Source organism: Elephantulus edwardii, unplaced genomic scaffold (assembly GCF_000299155.1).
Source record: "Elephantulus edwardii isolate Elephantulus edwardi_28Jun2011 unplaced genomic scaffold, EleEdw1.0 scaffold00278, whole genome shotgun sequence".
Classification (NCBI taxonomy): domain Eukaryota; kingdom Metazoa; phylum Chordata; class Mammalia; order Macroscelidea; family Macroscelididae; genus Elephantulus; species Elephantulus edwardii.
In genome coordinates, this window is record NW_006400028.1 from 672,705 (window position 1) to 686,405 (window position 13,701).

Consider the following 13,701-nt stretch of genomic DNA (forward strand, 5'->3'; position numbering starts at 1 on the left):
CTCCTCTCCCGACTTTTCTAGGCATCGTTCCCTAAACTCCAATCAGTCCTGCTCCAAGCACAAAACAGGAAGTGGCCGTGTGATCCTAACAGAACACCTGTTTGGCACTATGATACAATTGGGTAACAGCCCAGAAGCCCTCCGGCCCCCAGACGCTCCCACTGAAGTGAACTACTCGCGCTGGAAAGAAAACTGGAATATGATGAGGGGTGCTAGCAGGCATATTCCAGGAGCACGCGCTCAGGGGACAGTCCTGCCTCGGCCGCGCCTACATGGCCTCTAACTCGTTGATCCTCTGGTGTTGCCCTGCCGGATCTACCACAGGGTCTTGTACTTGTCACGCCCCTGCCGCATGTTCTCATTGTGGATGATGTCGTTGTGGGTCCTCTTGTTCTCGTCCGGGGCCTGGGACAGCTCGTTGGTCAGGGTCCTCAGCTGCCGCTGCACGCGCTCGTTCTTCTCGGCCTCCGTGATGCGCTTCTCCTCATTGCGGTCATCCATGATGCCCTCACTGGACAGCTCGGCGCTGTAGCCCGTGTACTCGCTGCCCTCCTCCTGCATATTCTCCTGGACGTGGAAGTTCACTGGCTCGTACACCGGGGGCGGCGGCGGGGGCGCCGTCATCACCAGGTGCAGTTCCTCCTTGGTCTTCACCAGGTCATCCTGGGCCTCTTTGGCCCGGTGCTGCCACTCTTCCACTTTGTCCTCCTTGCGCCGCCGGGCCTCTTCCAGAAAGGCGATCTTGGCTGTGTACTCGGCCAGCTCTGCAGCCAGCTGCTCCTGGCTCTTTATCTGATCCACCGCCTGGCGCTCCAGCTCCTCCTTGGCCCGCAGTGCGGCCACGGCCACACGGTCGGCCTCCAGGCGCTCCGCCTCATCCTGGGCCCGCTTCCTCTCCTCCTCCAGCTGCAGGACCCTCTGGATCTGGTCGGAGAGTTCTTTCTCGGCCTTCTTGGTCTTCTGCTCGTAGTCCTGCAGCCTCTGCATCAGCTCCTCCTTCTCCCGCATCATCTGCTCCTTCTCTCTCTCCACTGTCTCCCTCCTCTTCTTCTCTGTTTCCAGCTGTTGGCGCTCCAGCTGCTTCTGGTGCTTCTCCTTGCGGGCCTGGGCCTTCATCTGCTGCACCTCGATGGTGTTGGGCTTGCGACGGCCGATGTACAGCTCGTGGTTGCCCATGCACAGCTGCAGGATGTGCTTGTTGATCCTCAGGCGAGGGGCATAGAACACGAAGTCCGGGGCCTTCTTGTCAATGTGCTTAAGGACAAACTTCTTGTCGTTGAAAGAGATGTTTCTGATTTCACTCCAAGGAAAGCCGATTTTTGGGGTCAACTTGTCTTCTTTCTCGTAAATGTTCAGCCCAAGGGCGTCCACTCCGAGCCAAAGGTCTGTGCCTTTCTTGTTCTTTATCTCGAAATAGTTGATGCCATGCATCTCTAGGTCCTGCACCATCTTCAGGTACTCCAGCATGGCGCTGTCTCTGAGCATCCCGTGGTGCTTGGCGTGCTACACCTGGATGCGGTCCTCCCACTGGCCCCGAGTGAGCTTGTGTTGTCGTCAATCCCTGGGAAACAAGGCTCGGCTCTGAGCGGCAGCGTCCGAAAGGACCCTCCTGGAATGGATGCGAGGCAGCGGTGGGAACCAGGACGCAGGACCTGCAATTTTCTATTCAGCTCTTTTATTTCATCTTTTCTCCCCTTCACTTTAGTTTTTCAGTGTTGAAGTGCCCTGGTGCTTTAGTCCACAGGGCACTGTGCTACTAACCTAAAAGGCGGCTCCTTTCTGGTGGCTCTAATCCATAAGCAACTGTGCAGGAGAAAGATGAGCAATTGCCTCTCATGTACACACACCTCTGAAAACCTGCTGGATGGTCAGCTGTGACTTGGTTCCAGCTGAATAGTAATAAGTTTTTATATTGAAAAGCAAGTTTCAGAATTTTTGTCTCTCCTTTTTTTTCATGACTTTTTGTTTTCTTCATGGATATTAATGTTAACATTCTCATTATTCCACAACTTGTCTGGTTTTCAGCCATTAGTGTTCACTACATCAAATTTATTTCTGAGACGGTTTTTAAGTTCAAGTGATATAGACTCAAATGTGTATTTTGTTCCTTGTGGACTTGTTTTCATTTTCGTTAGCTTCAATTTGGACTTACAAATGAGTACGATTAAGTCATGGTCTGTTCCACATTTAGCTCTGTACTTTGTTTTTACTGCTCATACTGAGCTTCTCTACTGACTTTTCCACAGATACCTATGTTTTCCATCAGGTGAGATCCATATTTTTAACTGCCATTTGTATTTTCAAAAAAAAGGCATTTTCCATGAATAAATCACTGACTGTACAACATTCTATCATATAATCTCGATCTTTATAATCTAAACCATATTGTCCAACTATCAGATCTTTTGCTTCCTTTCCAACTTCTGTATCTGTCACCAAATATTAATACACCTTTGCATTCATAAATAGTTACTAAATATTATTTATGAATACTTTTTCATATACATGGTTTTTTTATTAGTACTTAATCTTCATTTTGCTTTATTTACTTCATTTCCTTGTACCATCAGTCAGGAAATAGGAGATGTATTGCATTGGGCAAGTCTGCTGTCAGGGACTTTTCCAAAATACTGAAGAGCAATGATGTCCATTTGAACACTAAGGTGCACTAGATACAGATCTTCTCAATTACCTGCTATGTATCAGAAAGATGGACAATGAATAAGGATGACAGAAGAAGAATTAATGTCTTTGAATTGTGGTGTGCTGGAGAAGAGTACTGAATATCCCATGGACTGCCAAAAGTAAAACAGGTATCTCTTGGGAAAGGTATTGCCAGAGTACTCTCTGGAGGCAAGGATGATGAAGCTTCATCTTTCTTACTTTGGACATGTAGCTGGGGAAGGCTATAATTTGGAAAGGGATGTCTTGCTTGGAAAGATGGAGAGTCATCAATGGAGAGGAAGACCTCTAACGAGATGGAATGACACTGTGATTTCAGTAACAGACTCTAGTGTGGTAAGAATCATGAGGGTGGCACAGGATAGAGCACGTCTCAGGCTGACTGTTCATAGGGTTGCTATGAGTTGTACTCAACAGCCCCTACAACAACAATGACAACTCTCATTTTGCTTTATTTGGGATAAGATATGACCTAAACTTTAAGTTTCAAATTTCCATCTGCATAGTATTGCTTTTACATAAAAACTTTGCCTTCAAAGATAAATTTTTCAGGTTTCTTCTCTTCAAATTTTAATGCTCATTTGTAAAAACAGGACAATGCATACCTAGTTAGAATGTTGCTGTGAAGATTAAATTAGCAAATGTAAAATATCTGGCCTGGTGTCTACTCCATAGTAGGAATTTCCTTCTCAAATTTAATATGTTAAAAACAAGTATGGGGAGTGGAACGGGAACTCTGATGTCCTTATACCATCTGGTGGCTTCATATATGACATACTCCCCAAATTTTCTCATTTGCCCCAAAAATTCCTCCCCTCCATCCACCCCTTGCCATTTCACATGAATTCTTCAGAACTTGGCTTAAGAAATTCATCCCCAGACTAATTAGTAATGAAGTGACTAGCCTAATCACACCTGGGCCATCTATGTTACTGAATATTTACTTTTTCTTATTGTTCTAACATGCTAGGTATCCCAGCAGAAGGTTGTGTCTCTTATTTGGTCAGCGTACATACGCATGGTCTTTTCTCATCTCGTGAGATACACTTGATAAACAATGACAATGACTATTGGCTGATGTGCACACATTACCTGGGAAGGGACATTTTTGGGTGGCTCGATTCTAATAGAAGGATCCCACTCCCCTGGAGGGAGTACCGTCACCTGGTCCAGGAACTCATCAATCCCTGCCAGGAGGTCATCTCTCTCTTTTGCCTTATATGCCACATCATGAAAAATCTACAGAGAAGGAAAAAACCTTCAGGCAAGTTCACAATAACTTTACTTAAAACAATCATCAGATGACATGGTAAAGGATGGATACAATCTCTTAAGTTTTATCTCTGATCACAGGAATTGAGATGCATAAAACTGATGACTTAGAAAAGTACAAGGATAAATGGATAAAGGATTTTTTTTATTTATAAGTAAAAAATAAGTAAATACATGTCTCTTTGCATAAGGGGAGATAAGACGTGACTCCAAAGCTGCACAGCTATATTATTTCCTTAATGAATGGAATGAATGCAACAAAAGTTAAGACACATGCAAAATTTTCTGAGCATACTGGCTGGAAAAATTTATGGAATGACTAATGATAACTGGCTGTGTGAGAAGTCTCTCAATCAAAGGCAGTTTATAAAACACAGCCTTCATCTCCCTATGCTTTCTGAGATGTATGTATTAAAAGTCTTACTTTTAATTCAAATTAACATGACAGTTCTCACCAGGATATGCACTGTGGATTCAGCACAATGCACTGTCAAAATGTCTAGACACTGTAGTGTGGACATGTCAGGACATTCACATTATAATGTCATATATCTGGTTCTTATATAATTGGTCTCATTTATGTAAAGCAGGAGTGAGGTTTTTTCCCTCATAAATAGCTTGGATGCATTTAATTATCTTCTTTAGGAAATTAAATCAGCCTTAATGTAGTCTACATATTCTTATTGGCAAGAATAAATTGCCAGAAAATAATTTCTCTTCTTTATTGTTTACTTAACAGAAAGAGCTGACACAGGAAGAAAAGTATCCCAAAGGGTTTGGTCCCAACCCCTTCTACAATAGGCTCTAAGAACATGCCCCTACACTACTTTCCAGCAGTCACTGCAATTACTAATATGTAGCAAAGGGCCTGAGACAGAGTAAACACTCAACAAACATTTACAGAAAGAATGACTGAAAAGCAGGAGTGAAGCATACCTCATCTGTCATGATGGTGGCCATAGATCTTCCAATCTCATGGTACTGCTGGCCTTTCCCTACAGGACCCAACAAAATAAACAAAAACCTGGAAACACATAGAAGCAAAAATTATGCCAGTGAACTTAAAGTGGCTCGTTGCTCCTTTTTAAACAGTAGAATGTTTCTCTCTCCTATCAAACAGAAATTATCACTGAACTTCAAGAAATGGAGGCTCTGGAGGCTTGATGGTAAGGAATTATGCTACCAACACAAAGGCAAATGGTTCTAATCCACCAAGTGCTTCTCGGAAGAAAGATGGGCAATCTCCTCCCATGTAATTTACAGTCTCTGAAAGGGCACTGGGGGGTCAGTTATGAGTTGGTTCTGATTTAACAACAATAAACAATATAACGACTAATGAACAGTAGGAGTTGCCTTGACCTAACAGTTCAACTATTGGTATGGACTACACTGAATAACTTGGTTATATTTCTAAGAGTTTCCAATAGACACAATTCCTTGCTATAGAAAGAACAGTTTTCTCAAAACATGACATTTTTATTGTAGTGCAAATTCAAGCTTATCTGAATCCCATTCATTGCTCTAACAAGAAAATAATGGGGAGAAGAGAGGATAAAGAAACTGAAATTATTAAGTCCCATAGAGGAGTTTCAATTGTGTTCTGGACATTCGAATACTCAATAATTAATGGGGCTCTGAATCATCTGCATCACCAGAGAATAGGAATAGCCTTTAAAAAAACTAAGGGTATCAGAGGGCCTATCTGCAAACCATAAAAATTCTGCCAAAATTATGGAAAGAGAGAGAGATATCAAAGCCTTTGTTCAGAAACAGCATCCCAGGATATGGCTCTATAAAACTGGAAGAGCATTACTTAGGTCTGTCATCCAGCAAATCTAGCTTTAGCTAGGTCCTTCTAATACTCCTCACTTCTCTGCTTCCAAGGTTATCGCCTTAGGATTTTAAAATTCTTCTGCATGATGGTTAATCCAAAGCAATTTTCAGCATTTATACAACATTCTCAAAATTAATCAATCCCAAAGGGAAAAAAAATTAATCAATCCCAAACTTTGGCATTAAGCTAATTTCTCCCACCAGAGCTCAAATAAATATGGAATTTAATTAGAATGTACTAAGTCGGGCTGTCTGCTTTACCTTGTTGGGATTGGCACTTCGGTCAGGCCTGAGAGAAGAACAGCTGGAGACAACCTCACAAAGGCAATGATAGGCCGATCCAGAGTATCTACTTCTCCAACCAGGACATTTGAGGCCTCGGCACCAGTGGGAATTTTTTTCATGAAATGAAGGTCCACCTGAAAGTCCAAAGTAAACCTGACTAGATAATTGTCACCTCAAACGTTAATCATCCTCCTCACCCTTCATATTCATAAGAGCATTTCAGTTTATCAAATGTTTTCTCATATTATCTCAATATCTTTACAATAACCCTATAAGATAGGCAAGATAGATCTTAGATCTTCTTATCATTAGGGGGAAAAAAACCAAGTGAAACAACTGAGATCTAAAAAAAAAAAGAAGCTGACTTGTCTATGACCACACAATTTTTCAGCAAGAGAGTAAGGATTTAAATCTAGGTGCACTGCACCGTCCTTCCTCCAAGAAAAATGCTTCTGAAGCTCTGAGTCAAAATCTTTGCATTTTCAGCTATTTAAATGCTTCATTGAGGTTTGAATTTTTTCTAAATAAAATGGGAGGCCTTATGAGATATGACAGTGTTCTAAAACACTATTTGTGTTTTAGAAAAGACAGTATCCTGGAAAAATCAAAACAAGGAGAACTAGAGACAGGAAGACCAAGGCTAGAACCAACTAACTACAGTGAGACACTGCTTCTGTGGAAAGCCTCAATGTCAAAGTCATAGGCCCCAAAAAGTTTCAATCATGGGGGAATTTTAGCAGTAGCTGGAGAACAGGGATCAAGAAAACAACATAAAATTTAAGAGGTCTGCTTCGAAGAATATTCTCCATGTGGAATCTAGAGGAAAACTATTAAGTTGAGGTAAAAGGGAGAAGACATGAGTCGACAGGTTTCCTGGTCTTAGAGAAAAAAATCTTGAAATGCCAAAGATTAGCCAGTTTCTAGTAATTGTTGCTGTTGTGTACTGTTGAGTTGGAACCGACTCATAGCCAACCCCTCCCCCAACCTCTACAGTGGGTTTTCAGAGGCAGTAAATTACAAAGAGGAGATTCCATATTTCTCCCATAGAGCATCTGATGGATTTGAACCGTGTGTCTTTGACTCGGCAGTGAAATTCATTACCACTAGGCCATCACCCAATTCCCATGCCTCTGCTCACCTTGCTTAAATCCACAGGACTGTGTTCACAATTCACTCCATTTTTTATTTCAAGATTTGTAGCTGGGACAGACTGAGGAGACACTGTTTGACCTATTTGGAGAAAATGAAATGGAATATTGAGTCTCTGGCTTTTTCTCCTTATGGTTCATCCCTACTCTCCATCCATTAGTTGGATATCACTATTTTGTAGAAGGTTTGAAAGAAGTTGAGATGACTATATAGCCAGGACCCACATCCACTTGCCTGTGTCTCATTATTTAGAAAATAGCAAACAATAAGGCCCCAGGAATAGATGGTATACCAATTGATATATTTCACCTAACAGATGCTGCCCTGGATGTGCTCATCAAGTTGTGCCAAGAAATCTGAAGAACAACCACTTTGCCAACAGCCTGGAAGAGATCTATATTTGTTCCCATTCCAAAGAAGAGTGACCCAACAGAGTGTGGAAACTATAGAACAATATCATTTATTTCACATGCAAGCAAGATTCCACTGAAGATTATCCAACAATGACTGGAAATGCACATCAGCAGAGAACTGCCAGAAGTCCAGGCTGGGTTTAGAAGGAGTCGTGGTACTAGGGATATTGTAGCTGATGTTAAATGGATCTTGACTGAAAGCAGGGAATACCAGAGGAATGTCTATCTGTGTTTCATTAATTATGCAAAGGTGTTTGACTGTATAGATCATAACAAACTGCAGGACTCCGAGAAGAGTGGGAATACCAGAACACTTGATCATGCTAATGTGAAACCTGTACTTGGACCTAGAGGCAGTCATCAGAACAGAGCAAGGAAACACTGCATGGTTCAAAATTGGGAAGGGTGTACGCCAGGGATATGGCCTGTCTCCATACATTTTCAACCTGTATGCAGAACAGATTATCCAGGAGGCTGAGCTCTATGAGGAGAAATGCGGTGAAGATCTGTCAACAATCTACGTCATGCAGAAGACATAACCTTGCTTGCTGAAACTGAGGAGGACCTGAAGCGCTTGCTGCAGAGGGTCAAGGACTGCAGCCTTCAATACGGATTGAGGTTCAATGTCAAGAAGACAAAGATTCTCACCACTGGACTGACTGGCAGCATCAGGATGGATGGTGAAGAGATTGAGATTGTTTACAGCTTTAGTATACTTGGTCCATAGTCACACTCTTGGAACCAGCAGCCAGGAAATTAAAAGACATATTGCGATGGAAAAGTCTGCTGTGAGGGACCTCTCCAAAGTACTGAAGAGCAATGGTGTCCCTCTGGAGACTAAGGTGCATCTGATACAGGCCATGGCCTTTGCAATCACTTGTTATAGAGATGTTGGACAATGACCAAGGAGGATAGAAGGAGAACTGATGCCTTTGAGCTTTGGTGTTGGAGTATTGAGGGTACCATGGACTGCTAAGAAAACAGATTCATCCTGGAGAGGGTTAAACTGGACTGCAAGGATTCTGAGGCTTTGTCTGACATACTTTGGTCATGTTGTAAGGAGAGACTGGTTCTTGGAGAAGGACACCATGCTTGGGAGGGTGAAGGGCAGGCACAGGAGGGGAAGGCCCTCTAGAAGGTGGATTGATTCAGTGACTGGGATAATCGGGATGGGTGTGTCGGAGATAGTGAGATTGGCACCGGACAGAGCAGAGTTTAGGGCTGTGGGACATAGGGTCACTATGAGTCACAAGCGATTCAACGGCACATAGCAACAACAACATTCCTAAATACATTCATGTCTCTTTTTTTCTATTAAGGCAGTATTAGCCAGAAAAGCATACCAGACATCCTCATAAAAAACCTATTCAGGGAGCTCTGGTGGCCTAGTGGCAAGAAGCTGCACGCTGCACTACAATCCCAGAGGTTCGAGGTTCAAATCTACTAGGTGCTCTGCTGCAGAAAGAGGAGCAATCTCCTCCTGTACCAGTCAGATCCAATTTGACGGTACACACAAAAAATAATAATAAAATAAAATTTTTTTAAAAAACTATTCAAATTACATTTAGATTAGGCCCTAAATATTGTACACTAGATTCAATGTGCCTAACTAAACTAGAGAAAAGGTAATTAATCAGAAGCGGAAATTCATCACATACTTCCACACTAAAAACTTTATATTGAAGCCTCACAATAATGGGGTAGCTGTTATTGTTAGGTGTCACTGAGTCAAGTATTAACTCACAGAGATACTACAAACAGCAGATCTGAACCTTGCCTTATCCTCATCATCACTGATATAATCAAGCCCATTGTACAGTGTCAATCCATATCCTTGAGGGTCCTTCTGTCTTTCTCTGACCTTTAACCTTTTCCTGAACGATGTCTTTTTCCAAGTACCAGCCTCTCCTGATAACACACAAAAAGTATATGAGATGAAGTTTCACCCCTCTTCCTATATGAATTTATTTGTTCTTCTGGCAGTTCATAGGATATTCTGTTCTCATTACCAACATCATAATTCAAAGTCATTGAATCTTTTCCTGTCAGCCTTATTCATTGTCCACTTTTCATGTACACAGAAAGTAACTGAAAAGATCATGGCTTAGGCCAGGCACACCTTAGTCTTTAAATTCGCATGGTTAGTCTTTAGTACTCTAGAGGTCCTTGACAGTAGATTTTCCCAATGACGGTTGTTATGATGGGCATTGATTATGGATCCAAGCAAGATGAAATTGGAGTTTGAGGGTTTTTTTTTCTTTTTTTAATTCATTGTTACACATTTTCTCCCCACCTCCTCCAGACCACCCTTAAATAGACCCCTTGTTCCTGATTGTTCTCATATATATAATACATAATCATACATTCCTTTCAGATAGTTATTCCTCTGTGTTCTAATGCAGTGTTCATTATCTATGCACTCTTCCCCTTCCCTCCCAAACCCCCAAGCCTGTCCATGTTTTATAATAGCAGTATTATGCAGTATTTTTCCTTTTGTGATTGAGATATTTCACTTAAATATAATGTTCTCAAGGCTTAATATTTTATGAGTTCATTATTTTTCAATGCTGCATAATATTCCATTGTGTAAATATACCATAGTTTTTCTATGCATTCCTTTGTCATGGGCAGTTGGGTTGCTTCCATTTCTTTGTTATTGTCAATAATGCAGCAATATGAAAGCAGAGAATACCAGAAGAATATCTATTTGTGTTTTATTGACTATGCAAAGGCATTTGAAATGTGGGTCACAACAAACTATGGCTATATTGAGAAGAATGGGAGTCCCAGAAGACTTAATTCTCTTCATGCCTAAACCAAGAAGCTATCATGCAAACGGATCAAGGAATACTGTGTGGTTTAAAATTAAGACAGGTGTATGTCAGGGCTATATCCTTTCTTCATGCTTATTCAATATCTATCTGAATAAATCATTCAAGAAGTTAGACTTAAAGGGGAAAAAACACATGGCATCAGAATCATAAGAAGATTCATTAACAACCTTGCTCATTGGAAGTGAGGACTTTAAAAGCTTTTTGCAGAAGGTCAAAGCCTAAAGCTTTCAATATCAAGAAAATAAAATTTTCACTGCTAGGCCAACAGGTAACATCAGATGGAGAAAAGATTTAACTTGGCAATGATTTAACCTTGCTTGGGTCCACAATTAACACTCTTACCACTGTGGTGGTTGTTATTGTGTACCATTGAGTCAGAACTGATCCATAACTGACCCTCTAGCAGGTTTTCAGAGGCAGTACATCATAGTATATCGCATAGGACCAGACTGACCATCCTTCTCCTGCGGAACAGCTGGTGGCCTTGAACTGCATGCTTTCAGGATTGCAGCGCAGCTTCTTGCAACTGGGCTACCAGAGCTCCCTCCCTTGATACTATCAATCAAGAAATCAAAAGATGAGTCACATTAGGAAAATCTACTCTTTGGTATCTCTCCAGAGTACGAAAGGGCATTGATGTAAGTTTAGAGTCCAAGGTACACCTGATCCAAGCCGTTGTCTTGATACGTCTGAAAGTTGGATAATGAATAAGGATTACAGAAGAATCTGTGCCTTTGAGTTGTGGTGTTGGAGAAGAGTATGAAATATCCCATGGACTGCCAAGAGAACAAAATAGGTCTGCCTTGGAGAAAGTGCAACAAGGGTGCTCCTTAGAGGCAAGAATGGTAAAACTTTGTCTCACATACTTTAAGCATCTTGTCAGGAAGGGCCAGACCTTGGTGAAGAACATCATGCTTAGAAAGGTGGAAGGTTAGCATAAGAGAAGAAACCCTCAGCAAGGATTGACACATTGACTCAATTGACATTGACAATGGACTCAAGCATGTTGGAGATGGTGAGACTGGCACAGGATACGGCAGTGTTCTGATTCCTTGTTCACAGAGTTACTATGAGGTGCACTAGACTCCAGGTAAATAATAATAACTTGACTTTAGCAGGTGCTAGAATTGACAGTTTGCACCAATCCGGGACTCTGCCTTGGGGCAGAAATTTATCATTGTTCCCATCAAAGACTCAGTGCAGAGGCAGCAATGTGCTTAGCACTCAGATGTGTCAGCTACAGGAAGGGCATTCATGGTTCTAGTCACTACACTCCAAGAAACATAGGTGGAGATGGCTCAGGCTCATAAAAAGTAGTCTGTGGGGGGTGGGGCGAGGGGGACAGGGAGATTGTATACCAAGAAAGGAATTTTTTCTTTTCAAAGAGAAGAGCAAACTGGAGGGGAGGGGTGGGCAGGGAGAAAAGTGCAACAATGAATGAATGGAAATCCAAAATCTCTATAAATGTTCATTAAAATTAATAAAATAAAATTTTTTAAAAAGTAAAAAAAAATTATGCAGCAATAAACAAGGGTACACTACACATACATTTGTTTGACTTTTGGCTCTGGTTTCTTTAGGGTATATTCACAGTAGTGGAATTGGGGGTCAAATGTATTTCCAACTTTTTGAGAAAGCATCAGACCACCTTTCCTAGTGGTTGTACCATTTTACATTCCCACCAGTAGTGAATAAGAGTTCCAATCTCTCCAAAATCTTGCCAACATTTGTTGTTTGCTGCCATGTTGAACTTTGCTATTGTTGCTAGAGTGAAATGATATTTCATAGTTGTTTTGATTTGCACAAGCAAGATGAAATTATTGACAACTTCACTCTTTTCCCATCTACTATGGGGTTGCTCATTGGTCCAGTAGTAAAGATTGTTGTTTTCTTGAGAAGTAATCCATATGGAAGAGTGTAACGAGTGTTTCAAGTTCTCTTCACTTACAGCAAGTGGCAACAACGGGGCAGGTTATATTTATTATCCCCACTTTTCCAACTAAAAATGGAGTCATAAACAGGCAAACTTAAAAAAAAAGCATATGAGGCTGCCTGAAATTATACATTTTGCATGCGGTAAAACCAGGATCTCAAAACTAGAAGTCTAACTTAAGACCTACACTATAATATTTTGTCTCTTATGATTCAAAAGAATTTCAGCTGAACTTTTCTAGCCATAGTGTGGAAATTTCCCATAAGTCGTGTCAGTTTTGAGGTTACCTTGTAGCTTAAGTTCTTCATCTTATGTCCACTGGATATGTATCCCTCATGCCCCAACTGAGAACCAGTTACCATCCCAGCCATCAAAAAGTACTAACTATTCAAATTGGCATGAAAGTATATTGGACAAATATAGCCCCTATCCCCTAGTAACATATTATCTCCAACTGGTTCTCAAATATTTATAAAGAAAGAGAAAAATTTATTCCTATAAATCTTACCATTTTTATCCATTGAATGTGGATCAGACTGCTTCTTGCCAACCTCTGCAAAGGAGCGAACAATGGGAATGAGATTGTTTCTCTTTTTTTCATTCTGATGATGATGCTTTTTGAGAAGGGCTTCCCGTACTTTAATCCTCATGCTGTCATTCAGCTCACTGGACAGTTCTTGCTGGTCCAGGATCAGGTCTGTAAAAGCAGTGCTGACATGAAAACTCAGATTGAGGGTCAATGAACCAAGTCACGGAGTGGGAACAAGCATTTCCACCAGGGTCTTCGAAGTAGTACAATTCCCACTTCTGTGTATAAAAGAGCTATGTAATGATATCATCTGTGAGAAGTTATATTCTTTATTAGATAATAAGTTATTACTGTAGAAGTGATAAAATAGAAACTATTACACCAGTAACAATACGAGGAACTTTACATATATTGTGTAATCCCAATAAAAATAATGTTGTTGTTGTTGTTATGTGCCGTCGAGTCATCTGCGACTCAAAGTGGCCCTATAATAATAATAATAAATATTAATTCTAGACATAGACAGACAAGCAATATATGAAACTGAGGAGGACCTCATGCATTTGCTGCAGAGGGTCAAGGACTGTAGCCTTCAGTATGGACTGAGGCTCAATGTCAAGAAGACAAAGATTCTCACCACTGGACCAATCGGTAGCATCATGATGGATGGCGAAGAGATTGAGATTGTTCGCAGGTTCAGTTTGCTCGGCTCCACAGTCAACACTCTTGGCACCAGCAGCCAGGAAATCAAAAAACATATCGCGATGGGAA

The 13,701-nt window shown here is 41.3% G+C and overlaps 1 protein-coding gene and 1 pseudogene across 1 annotated transcript in view; both read right to left on the reverse strand.

Moving 5' to 3' along the window:
* Positions 1-13,701, reverse strand: part of SLC4A8 (solute carrier family 4, sodium bicarbonate cotransporter, member 8) — a 116,767-nt gene that overhangs the window by 44,408 nt on the left and 58,658 nt on the right. Inside the window, exons 6-10 of the mRNA XM_006900214.1 lie at positions 12,910-13,098; positions 7,211-7,302; positions 6,049-6,206; positions 4,891-4,978; positions 3,775-3,921 (exon numbers count right to left, since the gene is read on the reverse strand). Coding sequence (XP_006900276.1) covers positions 3,775-3,921; positions 4,891-4,978; positions 6,049-6,206; positions 7,211-7,302; positions 12,910-13,098 — 674 coding nt within the window. The remainder of the gene's footprint in view (positions 1-3,774; positions 3,922-4,890; positions 4,979-6,048; positions 6,207-7,210; positions 7,303-12,909; positions 13,099-13,701) is intronic.
* LOC102853563 lies at positions 269-1,548 on the reverse strand (annotated as a pseudogene).